We start from the raw sequence: 18,834 nt of genomic DNA on the forward strand, positions 1-18,834 counted from the left end.
AAAAATGAGCACATTATATTTAGAAATCGTAATAACACTAATGTGAATAAACGTTTTATGAATACCTGTGATCTTTTGTCTATTCTTATGACTGTTTTGGCAATATGTGGTGACTGCAAAGTGAAAGAGACAAAATCACGCTCTACATGAATAAATATATAAATACAAAAGGTCAAACACAAGCCAGTAAGTTTTTTGTTTTTTATAAGATAAAAATGTAACAATAAGCACCAAAGCGTCTAAAAGTCACGTGATCGATGACGTATTTCGCTTTAAACGGCCCGCACACCCACGTGACTGTTTCGGTACTTATTCGTTTGAAGACGCGAATCTTCGAATTGTTTGCTAGATTGCTATTATCAGTGAGTTGCGTTCCTGAGTTGGTTGAATAATATCCACAAAGGAATGTTTTGTTGAGAAATAATTTAACCAAGAACGGTGAAAATTCACCGAACTAGACGAACTGTTTATTTTGATGAAATGATTCGGAGACTACGGGAGCCGGTTCATGATAACGAGCTGAGTCGATTAATACGAGTCCGTGCTAAGCTAAGAGCCGAAGCAGCAATCCGCCGACCCACAATGCATTTCGCAGTATTAACTCTAACTGACTTTTTAAGCTTAAATTTGCTTAAAAATCAAAAGAACAAATACAAGAACATAGGATTGTGCTATTTTTTTTTAATGATAAACATCACCAATATGTACTATGTTAACAACAATCTGATTTCTATGTTGCATGAACGCGCTGCAGATGGTGTGACATGACGGTGATACACTGCAGTTTAACTCGTGTTTCCACAATGAAGAGGAATCAGTCATATCATTAATTTTATATTCGTTTAATATTTACCTCAGTGTTCCGTAGTTGTGTTGTTAACATATAAAATAAGGTCAATAAAATCATTGGGCTCGTCCGGGATTTGAACCCGGGACCTCTCGCACCCGAAGCGAGAATCATACCCCTAGACCAACGAGCCAGGTGTTCAAAAAAAGTCGCTTTTGTTGTCTAAGAACGACACTTGTAACTGATTCTAGTCTATTCTGTATTGTTTTTCTCATTTATGAACGTATAAATGTCATTATTAAATGTATAAATGTCATACAACGTGGCCAGATGCTTGTGGACGCTTAAGACCTGATCAATATTCGATTTGATACTGAATTGCTCATACTACTGCTAGTGAGGTGAAAATACAGCATCAAGAGAACGCAGTGAAACAATGGTTAACAATTCAATCTAAGCAAATACATCGAAAGCGGATATCAAGTACATTCTTTTATAACTAGAGTACTAGACACAAGACACGCCGCGTAATTCGCATCTTACGTCATTCGCATCTTACGTCATTCGCATCTTACGTCATTCATCCACTAAAGCTGATCTCCAGTTTCATCTGTCCAGGCAACAAGACTTGTGAATAGTTGAATGGCCCACATGTTATAATCCATCAGCTGTATCTGTATGGTGATCGATTCAAGACAGAAATCTCATTTAATGGTGGATTAACTACTTTATTTTTGTTGACAACATAGTGTGGTGTCAAAAACTCAACTTGCTACATACTTTAAATAAAGAAATCAAACTAACACCTGAAGTAGTAGAAAGCGTAGAGATTTACTGAGGATCCACAATAAACCTGAACCACTTCTAACTTCTAACCACTATCTCCTCCCATGCCCAGCTGTTCTTACTATACTGTATTTATCCTAACAGTCACATAAGGGTGGCATTTGTTCCTGTAATTGTATCAACATGAGCTATTGGGCCTACTTCTTTGGGGACCTTTTCACATACCAGTATGTTTATGCAGAGACATACAGCCCCGCTATTCTATACAAGCTAATTCCAGATTGTCTCTGGGGCCCCTTCTCCCAGAATCTAGAGTCACCTAACATCTGGTTTCCCACCCCAAGTTGACATACCATGCTCTTCACAAGATAACTTATAGGCCAAGCTGTGAGCACTTTTTTTCTTCTCACGCATATCCCATATATAAAACATACACAAATTATGATCAAAGATAAACGCATCTGACAAACATATTGGTTAATTTACCAGATAGGCTATTATTCCAAAATGATGCACTTATATTGGTTAAATAAACTGAAGTCTCTTCACCGGGCATTCAGTTGAAGTTGTGGTTGGGGACAACTTGGGGTTGAGCAGACCATTTTTGTTTCCTAGTTAAAAAAAAATAACTTGAGGGACATTTTATTATTATTATTTTTTTAATGTTCTATTCAGGAGACAGATATTCAGAGTTCTAATCTTTAGTCAAACACAGCATAGGGGCATCGTGAGCGTCCTCTAGGACCTCAGACAGGGCCTCAGATATTCTAAAAATAATAAAATATATATAATAATAATAATATATATATGTATAATTTATCCACTCATAATTAACTTGACAGTCAACATTTAAGCAAGCACAAATCTAAATAAATTATTCATACCTGCCCATTCAATTTGTGTTGATTGTGAAGGGTCAAATTAAAGAAGCCCATCTTTGCTGTTCAGGAACAGCATTTCTCGATTCAAGTTTGTACTTATAAAAATTGCATTATTTTGCAGAATACTACTGATTTCGTTATACATTCATACGCAAAGTTTGGACACTTTGGATGTCCAAAAAGCTCCTGGTTAGATGTCCACATAGTATTTACATGCACTGGAAGTATACTATACATGTAACAAAAACAAACATGGTTATATACTTAGTTCCCCTCTACTATATAAACAACAAATACAATTATTATAGCTTTTAATTGTTGGATAGAGATGATTAAAAAAAAATCAGACAGCTGAAACACACCAATGCTTGAAATGTTTAGTTTTTAATTTTTTTATTTGGAATGTTCTGAGTTCAGCAAACTGCTGTGTCCGACCCCCTCTCAAATTGTGTCATTTATAAAAACTATTTTTAAAAGCAATTAAACATTTAGATAAACATTTTCTCATCACTAATACTCTTTTCGGGATATGTAAATATATCAAATATGATTCGGTTTAATCCTTCAGCATAATAAACACCACGTTCAGGTAGGATAGCGTCTTGTGAGTTTTGAGAGAACACTAGTGATAGAGAGGTAATAAACAAAGTGTGGGTCTTGGTTGATATCCAATGCAAAGTGTGGGCACAGGCGGTGAACACTTCACAACCTGGTCTACTGTAAAGTCTGGGTGAGACTGCTTACACAACTAATAGCAATTGCTTCTGTGACTTTAAACTGTCTTTAAAAACACTGATCCTCTTAAAAACATGCATGTGCGCAGAGAATTCTAATGTGCCCATGCAGCCTCCAAACCATGTCCTGATTCCTTTTAAACAAGCACATGGGAAACAAGCACCAAACAAAATGATCGACGAAGTGAACTTCTGGTTACTGAAAAGCTAAGTGTAGCTACAGTAGACTGCCAGATTTCAACTGGAGTAGCTACGCTACTTAGAAACATAGAAATTTGCACATTATCCAAAGTAAGTAAATAAAAAATAGGCAGCGTTACCCACCGACTGACTAGGTTCAGTAGAAAACGAATAACTTTTCCTTCTGTTAGCTTTCACAGATCAATAAGCGGCTCTGGATCCTGCAGAGCAGCCGTGTCACTCCCAAAATAAATGTGGACGCATATCCAAATGAAAATGGATTAAATCTGCATTAAGATGTCCCAAGTTTTTGGACAAAATCGATCGTTTAATACAATGCGCTAAAGTGGTGAACTGCTACATTATTGTTCACAGAACTATAAAACACAATTACTTTGGTATATAAAAAAACTAAAAAACGAAACCAAAATGTAAAATTCACAGCATAATTGAAGTGAGAAAGGCAGTCACAAATTTCAGTACATAATATGTATCAGTACTTAATGGTGTAGCGGTAAATTTAAATGGAAACCATCCAATCAAAAGAAAACTATAAATAATACCAAACCAAAAGGGGCGACTTTTCAGAAAGAATAACCAAAAAGAATGATAGGAAGTCACGTTTAAAATACTTGACCCTGTAAATGCGATTCCATGAAGTCCCTCTGTTTAATAAAGGCCTCTTAATAACCTCTAAATTCCTTTTTTTTTACTCTAGCCAGTGTTCCTCTTTACAGTTAGTGAACTAAAAAGAGGAAAGCCAACTTTACTCCAACAGCGATATTAAACTTCTTATTTAAATGTCCATAAATCATAAGGCTGATAAGATTCTTGACTGAAACCCCGATAATTCTGGATCTAACCCCATTCAGTGCATCTTCTCCATAACTGGCATTAACACATAGTGAAAGCACAGACTTATCTGGAGCGCCGCTTCCTCGTGCCCCCTCTAACAGTTACACATTACAGACGACACCAAGTTCACTGCGAGTACTGCTTTCTCAACACGCTACAGCTTTAAAAACACTTTTAGGAGCTTTTACCTAAAGGGTAAATAAACCAACAAGTGTAAAAAATTACGGTTTGAACTGAATGTGTTCTCTGCATTGCTTTACATGAAGATTAGGGCTGTCAAATACCCTTACAAATGAATTCGAATTTTAATTACTCAAAACACACTGGAATTAGTATTAGCCCAATATGATCACTATTGAAGTAGATGCGAATCCTTTACGGCCCATGTTACACTCTGTTTACATTTGTATTATAGACATAGCAAAGTAGACACATCTGTTTACGCTAGTAGCATAATTTAAACATCTGTTGCGCTAACAACATTGTACGCACATCTGTCTACACTAATAAAAATGGAGTACAAATATCTGTCTGGGCTAATAAAGTAGTACAGAAATCAGTTATGCTAGTAGCGTAGTACAGCCATCAGTTTATGCTAGTTGTGTAGTAAGGACTATTTACAGTACTAATATAGTACAGATATCTGTTATGTAGTTACATACTTCAGAAATCTGTTTACATTAGTGTTTAGAGTATGGATATCTGCTTACAGTAGTAACATAGCACAAACATCTGTACATTAGTAACGTTGCATGAACATCTGTAATAGAGGATGGACAACTGTTTATTTTGGTAATATAGTACAGACATCAGTTTATGTTAGTATAATATGGAGAAAAATGGTTTATATCAGTGGTTGCACGTTTATACACAAGCAGCAAACTGGGTTGTACTTGGATCTTATTTCACTGAATGCCCAGTATGTCAAGAACTGGCTCAGACCCGCCACTGAGGCTGGAAAAATGAAGCAGGTGAATGAATGAAACTCTAAATTCAACTACAACAGCAAATGTTATCTGAGGCAAAGAACAGGTTTGCTAAGGTAAACAGTTTGTTGCTTATTATCTATAGCAGCTTAACATTTCTGTGTACATGTACAATGATGAGGGTTAGCTACGCCACTGAGGGTTAGCTATGCCAAGTTACTCACCGCCACTGAAAGATTTGACATGTGACATGTGAGTGTAACATGGCCGCAGTAGAGATTCTGACTGAAGGCCTAGTCTCATCATCATCATCATGCCTTAGCAATATTGCAGAGCTTACCTCCAGCTGACCTGTCTAAACGTGCAGCACTTCATGCTAATACACAGCTGATAAAAATGTCTGAGATTTACGAAGGATCTTCAAAAAGTTTCCACACTTTTATATTTTCATTGGAATCGATGAGGGTGGGAGGAGCAGTAATCTGACTGCGAGACTGAGAGAGACCTTGTAGTCCGGATTTAGCTCTATCTGATTTCCACCTTTTTGGACACTCAAAGAAGCTTTAAGGGGAAGAAGATTTTCATGTGGTGATGATGTGAAAGCAGTGCTGCATCAGTGGCTACTCACTCAACCAAACACATTTTTTGCTGATGGCATTAAACAGTTGGTACAATGTTGGGAAAAATAATTGGAAGTTTTTGAAATTCTTAATAAATAGAGTTAAAAAAAAGTGCGAAAACTTTTTGAAGAACCCTCATAATACAATTATTACCAGACCTGGCTACAAATGATGTAGCGATATGGTTTAGATTAGCTTAATTAAATTAATTAGAAAGTGTAATTGTGTTTTTGTGGACAGGTGATGTTAGGGTACCTATAGGACCGGGTTTTCTCCACTCAGGTCAATCTTGGGAGGTTAAATTGTCTTTATTTGTTAAGTTTGTAAAACTAGAGTAATTCCCAAATCCTAAGTTAGGTATACCAAGATACTAAATCATGGTTAATAACCACAACGGTGTACAATTTTCACCCCATTTTGGCAGGTTCTGGTACGACCGGGCCTTGATACGGTTCCTGGCAAAGATCTTGAAACATTCAGATTAAAATTTTCACATTTGAATGTGCAAATAGTTTTAGAACTGGAAAAAGTGATTTGACAGCCCTAATGTTGAGTTGTGTGGCAGCTTTCGGCTCTGAAACACACGCACACACACACACAAATAGAACAAACAACAGATGAGACATCAGTACCGTGTGCAGTGCATGAACTGACGAATGGCTGGCTCAATTTTTTACGATGGTCATTTTGCAGTGTTACTAATGTGTCTGAACAGAAAAGAATAAAAGGTTTGTAATACACATTTTAAATACTCTTCAGTTGTAGCGTTTCAGTGATATTTCCCCTAAAGAGTGAGCAGCTTTTTTGTTCTCTATGCACCTTTTTTAAAAAATAGGAGAAACAAAAAAAATATCACCTAGAAAAAATATTCATAGTAAGCACACAGAAAACAAACCGCTTTCAGCTTAGTCACGAACCAGTCATGGAGTTCGGCTGAACGCACACTCCACTCAATGGAGACTCTTCCTTATCCATGCCTTGTCTGATTCCCAAATGTCCTGCGTTGGGGGGAACGGGGTATGACGGCTGTCCAGCCATGCCAGTCTCTTGGCGCGGATTAGAAAAGGCCCCCAAGCCCATGCTCAAGCCTGCATTTCGGCTGAAGTCCAGAGCAGCGGCTGGCCCCTGGCGGAACTGGTACGCCTGGTGGCCGTGGTTTCCCGTGGAAGAGGAAGATGTGGAGGAAGAGGAGGCGGAGGAAGACAGCGACGTCATGGACAGGTGGCCGTGCCCGACCTCCATGGAGTCCTGCGTGGAGGCGCTGTTAGTGGGCGAGTGGTAGAGCCGTGAGCGTGGGAATGCTGTGATGATCTGTCCGTGGCGATGGTGGGGATGGTGCTGGTGATGAGGGTGGTGATGAGGGTGTAACGCTTTAGGATGCTGCGGAGGCACGTGAAAGGTCGTCTCCTGCACTGGATGTGTCTCAACAGCGACAGGTTCGGGGCCCATGTTGTCGGTCCATACGACGGGAGGGTGGTAAGGCTGTCTCGTCTGTAGAAGCAGAGACACATGTGAGACCAGTGAGAAACAAGCTACATAATGGCACATAAGGTACCCCACTCTATGACCACTGGCATTAGCATAGAGTTGGTCCTCACTCCTCTCGGAAGGCCTTACAAAACAATCTGGAGTGCGGCAGTGAATTTTAAAGAAGCATTTGTGCGGTCAGACACTAACGTTGGATGTCTGACTTCATGTTCTGATTCATCATCAATGTGTTAACTGAGCTTGAGGCACCAAGGCAGCCAAACTCCTACAGGCAAAGATGATGCTGCCTGTGTGAACACATAAGCAATCATGGATTCGGGCGACAAGCAGCGAATTGCTGCCGGTCTGATCGTGGGATTAAATACAATATGGGCGGTATAAGTTAAGGTGGAATTGGGGCTTTAGTGCGCTCACCTTAGGGCAGAGGTTGTCACGGTCTATGGTTGGCATTGCTGTGCTGAAGTGCCCGCTGCTGTGTCGATGGTGGTGTGTGGGGTCAGACCTCGCTCTTCCACTCGTGCTCGTTCCAGATGATCCTCCTAAGATAACAGGAACAAGAATGTGTTCATTTTTGCTACTTTTCAGCAACTGAAAACTAGAGTTTAGAGTTTTGTTGAGTTAATATTGGAAACGTACAGATAAAGCCATTAAGAATTGTGGACTCGAAGAGTCTGAAAGTGGTGAGGTGGCTTAGTGGTGAGGGTACTGCACTGGTGATCATAAAGTAGCTGCTAAAGACCCACCTCTGCCAACTTGGGCCCCTGAGGCCCCCTCTGGCACAATTGTATGTCGCTTTAAATAAAAGTGTCTGCTAAATGAAATGAAAATTGTCTAATTTAATTGTTTTGTGAAATGGCATGTATAAGCGTGGTGTGCACAAGTTGACACTGAGATGTTTTTAACCATCAACAAAATAGTCCACAAATAATCGCTCAAAGACACCCGAGCACACAAAAACACATACATAAGAAAACGATGAGTATTTGCCGAGTACCTGAGCTTGAGGATGTACTAGACGTGGTCCCTGAGGACTGCGAATGCTCAAGTGCCGGACTCGTAGAGACGCTGCTGCTCGTGTTTGTTCCTTCATCAGCCGTCTTCTTGAAGAAACTGTGCTGAAGCGCGTAGTAGGGCTGGATCCTCGTCTTCGGGTCGTAGTCCAGCATTCTGAGAACAAGGTCCTTAAACTTCAGGTAGTCAGCCACCGCATGGCCGGATTCACCGGTCCTTCGACCGCCAGGTCCACCAGCCTCCACTCCCAGAATGACATGTAGCTTTCGAGACGCCGGGGCCTTATACTGTTTACAGAGAAAAAAACATTTGATTAATTAACTGCCATGTAATGTCACTGGTGCCTATAAATAAGTTATAATACGTTAATTCTAAATACCCTTTTGCCATCTTTGGTCTTCTTTACACTCCATGTCCCATCTGACAACTTCTCGAAAAACTTTCTGGCTTTTGGTGCTAGGTCCATTATGTGGTTAGGTGGGATGCCAAGAACCTCCACAATTTTGTTCATTTGGTCCACCTAGGTAAGAAGAACATAGAGATTTGTTTTAATACTTTTAAATATTCCATCTGGTGTAAAAAAAATAAAATAATAAAAAAGGTATATTAGCTGCCAAATCATACTGGGCAGTCATGTCAGACTTTCAGTACTAATGTTTTACCAGCTCCTCATTATTTCTATTTACATGTTAATTTGATAGTCTGGCGGCATCTACCGGTAAAGCGGTAGAACTGCACCTCTGTCAAATAAACGAGCATGCGCAGACATGATTCCTATTAGCTCAACTGAGAACTGAACAACATTTTGGTCACAGACGGATCAATTTTCTACATTTACCAAAGGCAGAATAAACTGATGGCATTTAGGGCACAACAGGAAATGTGAGTGCTGCACAGCTCCAAGTCTCGGAAACTTGGTTTTTAAACCTCACCTGTCACAGTTTGAAAACTTTAGCATGTGCTCCCTGTGTTCTTCCCGTAGGATGTGAGTGAGTGAATTAATGTGTCTGTTTGGCACAGTCCAGAGTGGATTCATGCTTTGGGTTCAGAAATTCTGGGCATCTAGGGAGTAATTATGGGATGGATGAATGCAGCCAAATACAGGAGCATTCTTCAGGCCCCATTCAGGTGTGCAAAGCTTATAGACACCCCCAAGCAGCCTGAATGCTTTCTGATCGCACACACTGCATGTATGTAAACACAAATAATAAAAAGCACAATTTACAGAAACATTATTAAACCTGTATTTTCTCTAACCTCGTTAGCTCCACTGAACAGAGGCTCTCCTGTATGCATTTCCACCAGGATACACCCCAGCGACCACATGTCTATGGCCAGATCATACGGCATTCCCAACAGCACTTCAGGTGAACGGTAGAAACGACTCTGGATATACTGATAGATCTGAGTACGGATCAGAAAAACATCTTATTAATTCCAACTGAACAACAAGAAATGAAAATTCTTTCATAAAAGATAGAAAAGGTAAGATGATTTAAAATGTACCCTCTGTCCTAGCTGGCAGGAACTCCCAAAGTCCACAATTTTGATGGCGCTTCTCTTGGGATTACACAATAGGATGTTCTCTGGCTTGAGGTCACAGTGGATGATGCTGAGCTCTGGGGTGGCGAGAAACAGCAGCGCTGTGCACAGCTGCTGCGCAAACTTCCGCGTCAAGTTCAAGGAAACTCCTCTGAAGTTTGTGTTTCGTAACAAGTCATACAAGTTGTAGGACAACATTTCAAACACTAAGCAAAGGTGATTCCGGAACATGAACTGTCGCTTCAGATGAACTGAACAGGTAGAAAGAAGAGAGGAGAACAAACACGCTTTAGTAATTACTGGAAAATAAATTTGAACAAGCTTCTTTTTTCTTTCTGCTGCTTCTGTATTTGGGGTCGGCACAGTGTATCTGATCCACATACCAGACTTGCCACTAAAAGTGATTTGAATGATTTGGTAAAAAGAGAGCCCTAAAATAAATCTTTCTAGGTCATAAAGTATCTACATATTTAAATACGTTTTTTAAACATTAAAAATTTCTTTTAAGATCTCTAAATGATTTATCTTGCATTTTTGAAGGACCTATTTTTGGAAAAACCTGCTTCTGCTGTGTATGTCATTTTGCACACGCATCAATAAATGTACAAGGGATTTCAAACTCATACAAGGAGTGTAAAGGTTTTAAGGACATATGATCATCTAAAAGAGCAACGGATGGAATTTTAATTACCTATATAGTATTTCATCTCAGTGTCATGTTTGTTCATGAGCTCCAGAAGCCGAACTTCAATCTGAGCTTGGTTTAAGAAAGCCTTCTTGTTCTTGATGATCTTTATGGCTACCCACTCTTGCTCAGCCCGGTCATAGGCCTTCACAACCTGCAACAAAGCAGTTCAGGAACACATCAGCACATCATCTCGAACACTTAATCCTTAATTTATAAAGTATCGCCTAGTTTTGCAACCAATAAAAAGTCCTAGTTCTGAGTACAATGTAATTTAAGGATTCTAAATGATCAAATATCAACTGTCTGCACATAAATGCATGCATAGTCTGTGTGCAAGTATTAGGTTTAGGTTTTATAAAATATTCCCAGTATAATAATCTTATAAAGGTACTGAAAAACATTTAGTATTGCCTGGTCAAAACCAATGTGAATACAGGATGTGGAAGGGTATAGAAGGTTTAGATACAAAATTGGACATGCTGACTGCTCATAAGATGCAAAGCAAAATACTGAAATACTCCAGCAATGTAACAATAATGATTTGGTTAGTATTGATGGTTAGTATTGATGGTTAGTAATGCTTCTACACACACTCCTGCACATCGGTTAGTAACAGATTAAAATAGATTTATCAGTTATTTGGAAATCCTCTTGGTATGATCTGCTTGTGTCACACACTGAAACAAACCAAATGGAAAGAGTCTTTCAGCAAGATGTGAGTAAGTACTGGGACTTTAGTAGCATTACCTGCCCAAATGACCCTTTTCCAATTAGAGAATCAATTTCATAACGGTCCATCCACTTCTCTCCATTCTTAACGATGTAATCAAAGTTCTCATCATCGAAGCCATCATTGAAGACTTTCTTTTCTTTCTTATGGCTGGTGTCCTCACAATGACCCTGTTGATGCCGGCGTTTCTTTTTTGCATAATACACCTGCACAGGCACAAAAGTAACATGTACAGACCATTTAAGCTCATAAACATACAAACCGCTATGGCACACAGTTTATTTTATTGCTATTTATCATCATGCTGAGTTGTAAAAACTGAATTTGTTGATGACTGCTTGATTCATTGGCTGACACAGAACTGTCCATTATTGGGACAGAAAACAACTTTCAAACTTTTTTCTTCATCTCTCATTCTAGTCAATTCGAATCCTCAAAGTGATCAAGGAGAGCCGGATCACCACACGACCCTCTGGGATGTGTCCAATTGTGGATGCTTCTTATCAGCTAGCAGTGTTGGGCTCCCAGACAGATCATATGCAAACACAATGAAGAATGTATCTTAAGAGGTTTCCTTCCTAAAAGCAGGGGTCCTCAACCAGGGGACCACATGCCAATAGCGGCCTATAACATGCGGAGGTGCACCCTGCCTTTGGTAGCTAATATTTCATTACATCACTGTATGTGAGCAGCCCAAGCAGCCAGCTTTTGACCGGTTAAGAATCAGTGTTGTTGGCAGATCTCACCTCATTAATGTGTTTGTAGGTTTTGATCAGGTCAATGGAGAGCTTTCTCAGAGGAGCTGTAGCTGGGTCACGAAAACACTGGGGCATGTGCCTCTGTATGGAAAAAAGGAAAAAGAAAGTTACGAAGACGCTTTTAATTTGAGAAAGACACAAACCAATACCAAATCAAAATCCCTTAAGGATTTTTTATGTTTTTAAATTTGATGCCTGCTACATACCTAAAAAAGTTGGTATGGAGCAAAATAAGAGCGAAAAGTTTACAGAATGTACAAGTTTCACTATTTTTAAACATTCCACGATTAACAGGTTAGGGAATCATGATTGGGCTTTAAAAGGAAGGTCCACCAAATGCTCAGGCTTTGCAAGCAATGATGGGCTGAACATCATTAGAAAACTGTCAATCAGCTGACAACATTTTCAGTGCATGATTGCAAATAATTTGGGAGTTTCACCATCTAACATACTTAACATTGTGAAAAGATTCAGGGAAAGTAGAGAAATCTCAAAAATGAAATCATAATACTGTGAAAATATAATCAAATGCACCCTGGAGTAGTCTGCAACCCACTTGCAGTGTGAAAGTACAATTTTTTCAGAGCCGTACATTTGTATTTTACAGACATTTGGGGTCATCAAGGCATCATCAAATAAGCTTGTATGCAAACGCCCCCCTGTGGAGGCTTTATGTTACATTTTGTATAGAGAGAGAAAGTATCTTACCCTGCCCTAAACATTGGTAATCTTCTTTAAAACTCCTATTTTGTATATGGGAATTTTAGCAGACATTAGTACCTGGGTGGCAGTATGTGCTTGTGTCTGGTCACTGTGCTGGTGACAGTCACTGTACTGCTGGTGTGAATGAGGCATCAGAGCAGCCATGTGAAGCCCAGCAGCATTGAAAGAATAAGAGCGTGCAAGCCGAACGGACCAGGGTTTGCATGCTGAGCTCTCTCCCCCTGAGGACAAGAACACGTTCAGATATATTAGTGGTTCATCAAAGACTAGTCATAATCAAAACACTTACATAGGATTCTAATATTTGTGTTATTTATCATAGCATAAAAATACTGACTTGAGATGTGAAATCTATAAACTGGTAAAATAAATTAGTTAAGAACTACAAAAAATGAAATGCTTAATATTGGCTCATTGCTATCTGACTAGTGTAGTGTAAAACATCTGGCCAAAAGTGTCTAGACACCCCTGTTAATTATTGAGTTCCGGTGTTTTACACTGCTAAGAAAGGTATAAAATCAATAAAAGAAATTATAGCCTACGCTTTGTGGTGACAAACTGCAGAAGTGCCATTCATATTTTATTATGACTGTGATCCTGTGCAATAACAAAGGTTGTGGTATTGTGATTTTGGTGCAGAGGAACCCAACTGAACATATCTCAAATGAATCGAAATGCTGACTGCAAGACAGGCCTTCTGATACATCCTCACAATTGCTGTAACTAAATGGGTGCAAAGTCCCACAGACACACTTTAAAATATTGCGGAAAAGCCTTCCCAGAGAAGTTTTCCCCACAAATAGGAGGCCAACACTATAGATGGTTTAATGGTTTTAAAATGTGATATCTAACAAGCAAGCACATTGTCAGGCGTCCACACACTTTTGGCCATATATAGAGTATGGCACAGTTTTTGATTCAACCCACTCGTATCCCCTCTTGAAAGAGTAAATGCCTCTGATTATTAGAGAGAACTGGTTTATGAGCATCCCTCAGCAGGCGGCTCAGTGCACCAGTCACACTCAACCACACCACTATTCAGAATCCCAGCAACAGCACCCAATTAGCATAGCCTATCACCACCAAGATACAGTGTGATTTGGCAAGCCCATCAATGTTAAAGCCAATCACAGAGGAGTATGTAAATAGCTTAGTTTTGTTGCCAGGGCAAAGCTGCCAATGAGAAAACAAGAAATAAACAAGAAATTAAATTGAACTTTGGCACACTTGAGGCAGCATCCACACATTGGAGCTGAAAATATAAAGGAGTGAGAAAATGTTTCACTCTGCTAAACTGAGACTTGGCTAAGAATTTACCCAAATCTACAATGGAAGATTTTCTTGTTGTATTAGGCATCCTTAATGCACTGCTTTTCTTAAATACATACAGTACATGGCTAAAGCACCCTCTTAATTATTGAGTTTAAGTGTTTTAGTCAGACTCATTAAAAACAAGTGTAATAAAAATTCATTATATACTTTCTTTGCTGCGTTTTATGAAATACTCTATTCCGTCCCAGTACAATATGACCCTGTGCACAGAGTAAAGTACATAAAAACAGGGTTCGACAAGTTTGGTGTAGAGTTTGGGATGTACTGTGAGCCCGACCCTCCTGGTCAACTTAAATACAAACGCTCTTTTAACTAAATGTACATGACACACTGCAAAATACTAGAAGCTGTTATAGCTGGGGCAGCTTATTATTAATGACCAAGGTTCAGGACAAATGTGTTCAACAAGCTTTTAGTCAGACATCCATAATAACCTACAAATAAATCAACCAAAAAGATCATTTCAATTAGTTTCCAACAGCTGATGGCTGCTTTAAATTAAGAACAGACATGCCACAATAACTCATACACCAACTAGAGTAAAAGTGCAGCGATCATGCTAAAATTAATCAAATATTCAACACCCTCTGTTCACATGCAGCAGTTCAATACACCTGTCAGAATCACATAAATCCCTAAAAACATATTTTATATAGCCTTAGGAATAATTCATGTTCAAGTGGTTTCAGCAAAAGGCTAAAAATCCCTTGTGTTTATGAATTTTTAGATTGCTGGGAATGCTTACAGAGCTGAGCAAGTCAGTCAATAGACATTGGATTAAGATCCGGTGACTAGGAAGGTCATTGAAGTACAATAAACCTATTGTTTAAAATGACAATCTGATGTACCGGCTTCTGTCAGCTTGATGATCCTAGTGGACCAGTGATTTCTGACAAACTTAAACCAGTCTGTCTGGCACCAACAAGCATGCCATGGTCATCAAGTCACTCTTGACACAACTGTATGATGCACTGTGTGGCTGCCACATAACTGGCTGATTGGATAACTACACACAGGTGGGACTAATAAAGTGCTTTCTGAGTGTGTGTGTGTGTATACATACATGTTTTCTAAAATAATTTTAGGGTTATTTGAGAAAAATATGAGAAAGGTATTAAAAACAAGATTGTTGTTGGTAAATAGTATCTTTCCTTAGGGTTGCTCTTTTCTTGTAAAGCACTGCTCAGGAATTACATGTACACAACTTGCATAGCTTAACATGTAAATATTGCAGCTCCTGAATAAAACTGTCCTAAAAATATAGCAGGGATGAGTTACATTTCCACCACTAAGAACATTTCTTCCAAAAGATTCTGTTAAAATATCTGTAAAGTCTAACATGAACAAAACACTAAACTAAATTATGGGTCAGATACAAACTGAAAGCAAATTTCAATTGGCCAGCCACTCACCTCAGACATACCCAATCATGTCTGTATGTAGATGCTAAATCGGCATCGATGGGTATTCGAACCCTGCATTCCAAAAGTAGTGGGCTAACGTAATTTACTACTGCGCCATCTCAGTGCCCTAAAAGTAAAATGTTGAAGCCAGTTGCTTAATTCTCTACGGCAAAACTGAGGTGTAGCATTTTCTTACACATTCACTGCATAATATAATAAATATTTATTGCCTGAATTTAACATATGAATAAAAGAAATCACAATAAACTCCTAGTTGTTGTACAAAACTTGGCATCTTTTCTTGGTTTCATTTTTTAAGGTAAACATCTTTTCTCTGCATTTTTGATGGCAATGATGGTGGCAGTGGTAGGTTAGCTGTTAAAATACTGACCAATCATTGCCAAGTTGACACCGTTGGGCCCCTGAGCAAGGCCCTTGATTCTCAACTGCTTGCAATTTGTTTGGTCAAAATTCTAAGTCACAAATCTGCAACATTGTGTTAATTGTAGAGAACCAACAAGGGTGTAGGGTGGACCAGGGATGTTCAGACCTTTGCATCCAGGTGCTGGTTAGCTAAAGCAGTTCAATCTGGACGGTGTATCAGTGGACACTAAATCCTGCTGATTTAGAAGCACTCCATACTGCTCACAGAGCCACTGTGACTTGGCTGAACTTGTTTTTTTTTTTTTTTTTACTTTATTGAACAACACATATATTACATACGATTACATCAAATCACAGCCGAAATATGAAATTTGAAGTATGAAGTACACAATGAAAACTATGTAAAAGATTAAGTAAATTGCTCAAGGTATTAAAAGTAATAGAAATGAAATATAACTACGAAAGTAAACATAGCAGGAATTTATAAATAATACAATGTAATGACTTTTATAAACATTATGGGAGAGAGACGTTTTTAAGCAGTGTTAAGGTACTTTTTGCCTTCACATTTTCACAGAGTTTTAATGTATTAATGTAAGATATAAAGGATGACTTAAGTGTTAAAATGTGGTCTTTTATTCATATGTGATATTTGTATAATATTAAGAGAAGGTTGACAACATAAATCCTGTCTGAATTCAATATATCACTTTTAATTATCCCAAATAGAATAAATTCAATTTTTAATTTAAAATTATGGTTAATTTTCCTATTAATAAAATTATTTAAGTCAATCCAAAAAAACTGAACAAAATGTGCTGTCCCAAAATAAGTGAATTTAAGGAAAAATCTTCATATTTGTGACAAAATGAACGTACAGTATAGGGCTAGGCGATATGACGGTACATTCGGTATACCGTCTTTGATTCTTCATACGGTATGGCTTTTTCATATAACGTCATACCGTAGCATAGTAAATTTTAACAGCTGTAGGCTTGATCAGATCATGTAATATTGTTCGCCGCTAAAAGCGCTGTGAAGGGCCGTGCAGATTAAGAATGACAGTGTTAACGGATGAGAGAGGTTTCCTCAATATGGTGAAAAAAAGAAACAAAACAGATGGAGGATGAAGAGAGGAAGACTGAGACCGTGTCGGCAGTTTAGAACAGACTAAAACACTAAATTCTGCACGGTTTGTTGAGCCACGGCTGTTGCAAACAATGATGTTACGAACGCAGTAACAATCCACAGATGCAAGGACACGATTCCAGGATTAAAACAGTGGATTCCAGGTCTGTCTTACAGGGCGAAAATACTTCAGGTCAGTTAAAGTCCTGTGGTCCAGTTGTACAGTGGAGTTTGCAAACGTGGTTTTATTTGTTAAGGGAGTTAAGGGTAATTGTATAATACTTAAATATTAAATAAACAATAAAAATCACATTTATCACAACTGTTTCATGCGTACTGGTTCCATCATATATTGTGTCATTTTGTGGGGCCAAGCAAAGCTTATAGTCCTCAAAACCTTCATTATATACATGGTGAAATTAAAACTGTTTATATTCTATGTGCTTATGACAGTAGAATCAGCAACAGACGTATAAAAAGTCCCGGTCACACACACACACACACACAAATACCGTGATATACCGTGAAACCGTCAGAATATTAGAAAATACCGTGATACTAATTTTTGATCATACCGCCCAGCCCTAATTCAGTATTTATTTCTATTTTAAATTTAGCAGCAGATTAATTAAGTGGGCAACATCTATGCAGAATGTTTAGAGTTACTTCCCTCATCTTATCTGTGATAATAATAATAATAATAATAAATGTCTTTGGCTAAACTTGGTACAAAGTGAAGCGATGACAGAAGAATCGTAGTTTCTATAGAAACTATTCAAGCTAGACAGCAGAGCAGGAAGTGCTAGCATGTAGGCCGAATTAGCAAAATGCTAACGAAACGAACCGGGAATCAGACAAAAACACACGTCCTGTGAGACAGATCACTGGATTTAAAAACAGATTACTAACCTTTGATGATGTGATCTTCATTTAAACGAGCAGATCCGGTAAAGTAGATCCAGTAATCCAGCGTCCGAAACCGAAACCGTTAGCTCCTGTGCTTCCGACACATATCCAGCTAACGGCTAACAGCTAAACCTTTGACATCTAACAGCCCCGATTACTGCAATCCGGTCGGATCTTCCGAATGTCAACCATAGCCTGTGACAGATCCATATCCAGTCCTTATCATGAGCAGATCTGCTTACTAGTGTTCCGACGATCCGCTGATAAATGACTTGCAGATGTAGCTAACAGGCTAACAGCTGCTTTACTGTCACTGATGTAAAGCACAGACCGCTAGTGCAGCTCACATTTCACCCAGCGCAACACGAACAGCCCGAAAATCTTCATCCGCGTCTAAAAAATCTGCGCTAAACTCAGATTCTGATTCTAAAATGGGTGTAAAAATGGCGCTGATGTGGAGCTGCGGCGGCCCGGTGATCGGATCCGATCAGAGCGGCTCACACACACAGTGAGCAACACTGAGGCGCTAGCGGTGCTGGGTCGGTCCACACTAACGCGATCATCCGCTCGGTGCAGGAACGCTGACGGCGGTAGGGACGCGATATTCTTCTGTATCCGTGCGGCTCGGTCACTGCGCATTTACACCCGGAGCCCCGATCATCCGGCGGGAACCAGAAACATTTGAAAAGCTTGAAAAAATGCTCCCGACAAAATGGCGACTGCCTGGACTGTTACTATGGCAACTGTCAATCAAACCCCCCCCCCCCCCCCCCCGAAGCACCCGGATGCAGCGATGACCAGAGCGTCAGTCAAACTGCGCGCGCACACACTGTATGACTAAAACTGATTTTAGGGCTGGGCGGTATGACCACAAATCTGTATCACGGTATTTCTTTAAGATTCTGACGGTTTCAAGATATATCACGGTATATCTGATATGTCTGTTTCTTATGCTACTGTCATAAGTACCTA

General features: G+C 39.2%; 1 protein-coding gene and 1 non-coding gene across 2 annotated transcripts; both read right to left on the reverse strand.

Moving 5' to 3' along the window:
- Positions 1-908: 908 nt before the first annotated feature.
- Positions 909-980, reverse strand: trnap-cgg (transfer RNA proline (anticodon CGG)). The gene has a single exon. It is a non-coding gene; the product is annotated as a tRNA-Pro (tRNA).
- A 1,837-nt stretch (positions 981-2,817) lies between these two features.
- On the reverse strand, positions 2,818-18,497 carry dyrk1ab (dual-specificity tyrosine-(Y)-phosphorylation regulated kinase 1A, b). Its single transcript, XM_063016352.1, has 11 exons — positions 17,866-18,497; positions 12,767-12,930; positions 11,975-12,067; positions 11,246-11,434; positions 10,502-10,649; positions 9,775-10,061; positions 9,526-9,672; positions 8,648-8,788; positions 8,252-8,555; positions 7,672-7,796; positions 2,818-7,260 (listed from the first exon to the last, which is right to left on the reverse strand). Exons 2-11 carry the CDS (start codon positions 12,851-12,853, stop codon positions 6,679-6,681), a joined length of 2,103 nt encoding a protein of 700 aa, XP_062872422.1. The 5' UTR covers positions 12,854-12,930; positions 17,866-18,497; the 3' UTR covers positions 2,818-6,678.
- Between the last annotated feature and the right edge of the window lie 337 nt (positions 18,498-18,834).

This window comes from Trichomycterus rosablanca, chromosome 20, assembly GCF_030014385.1.
Source record: "Trichomycterus rosablanca isolate fTriRos1 chromosome 20, fTriRos1.hap1, whole genome shotgun sequence".
In the NCBI taxonomy this organism is placed as follows: Eukaryota; Metazoa; Chordata; class Actinopteri; order Siluriformes; family Trichomycteridae; genus Trichomycterus; species Trichomycterus rosablanca.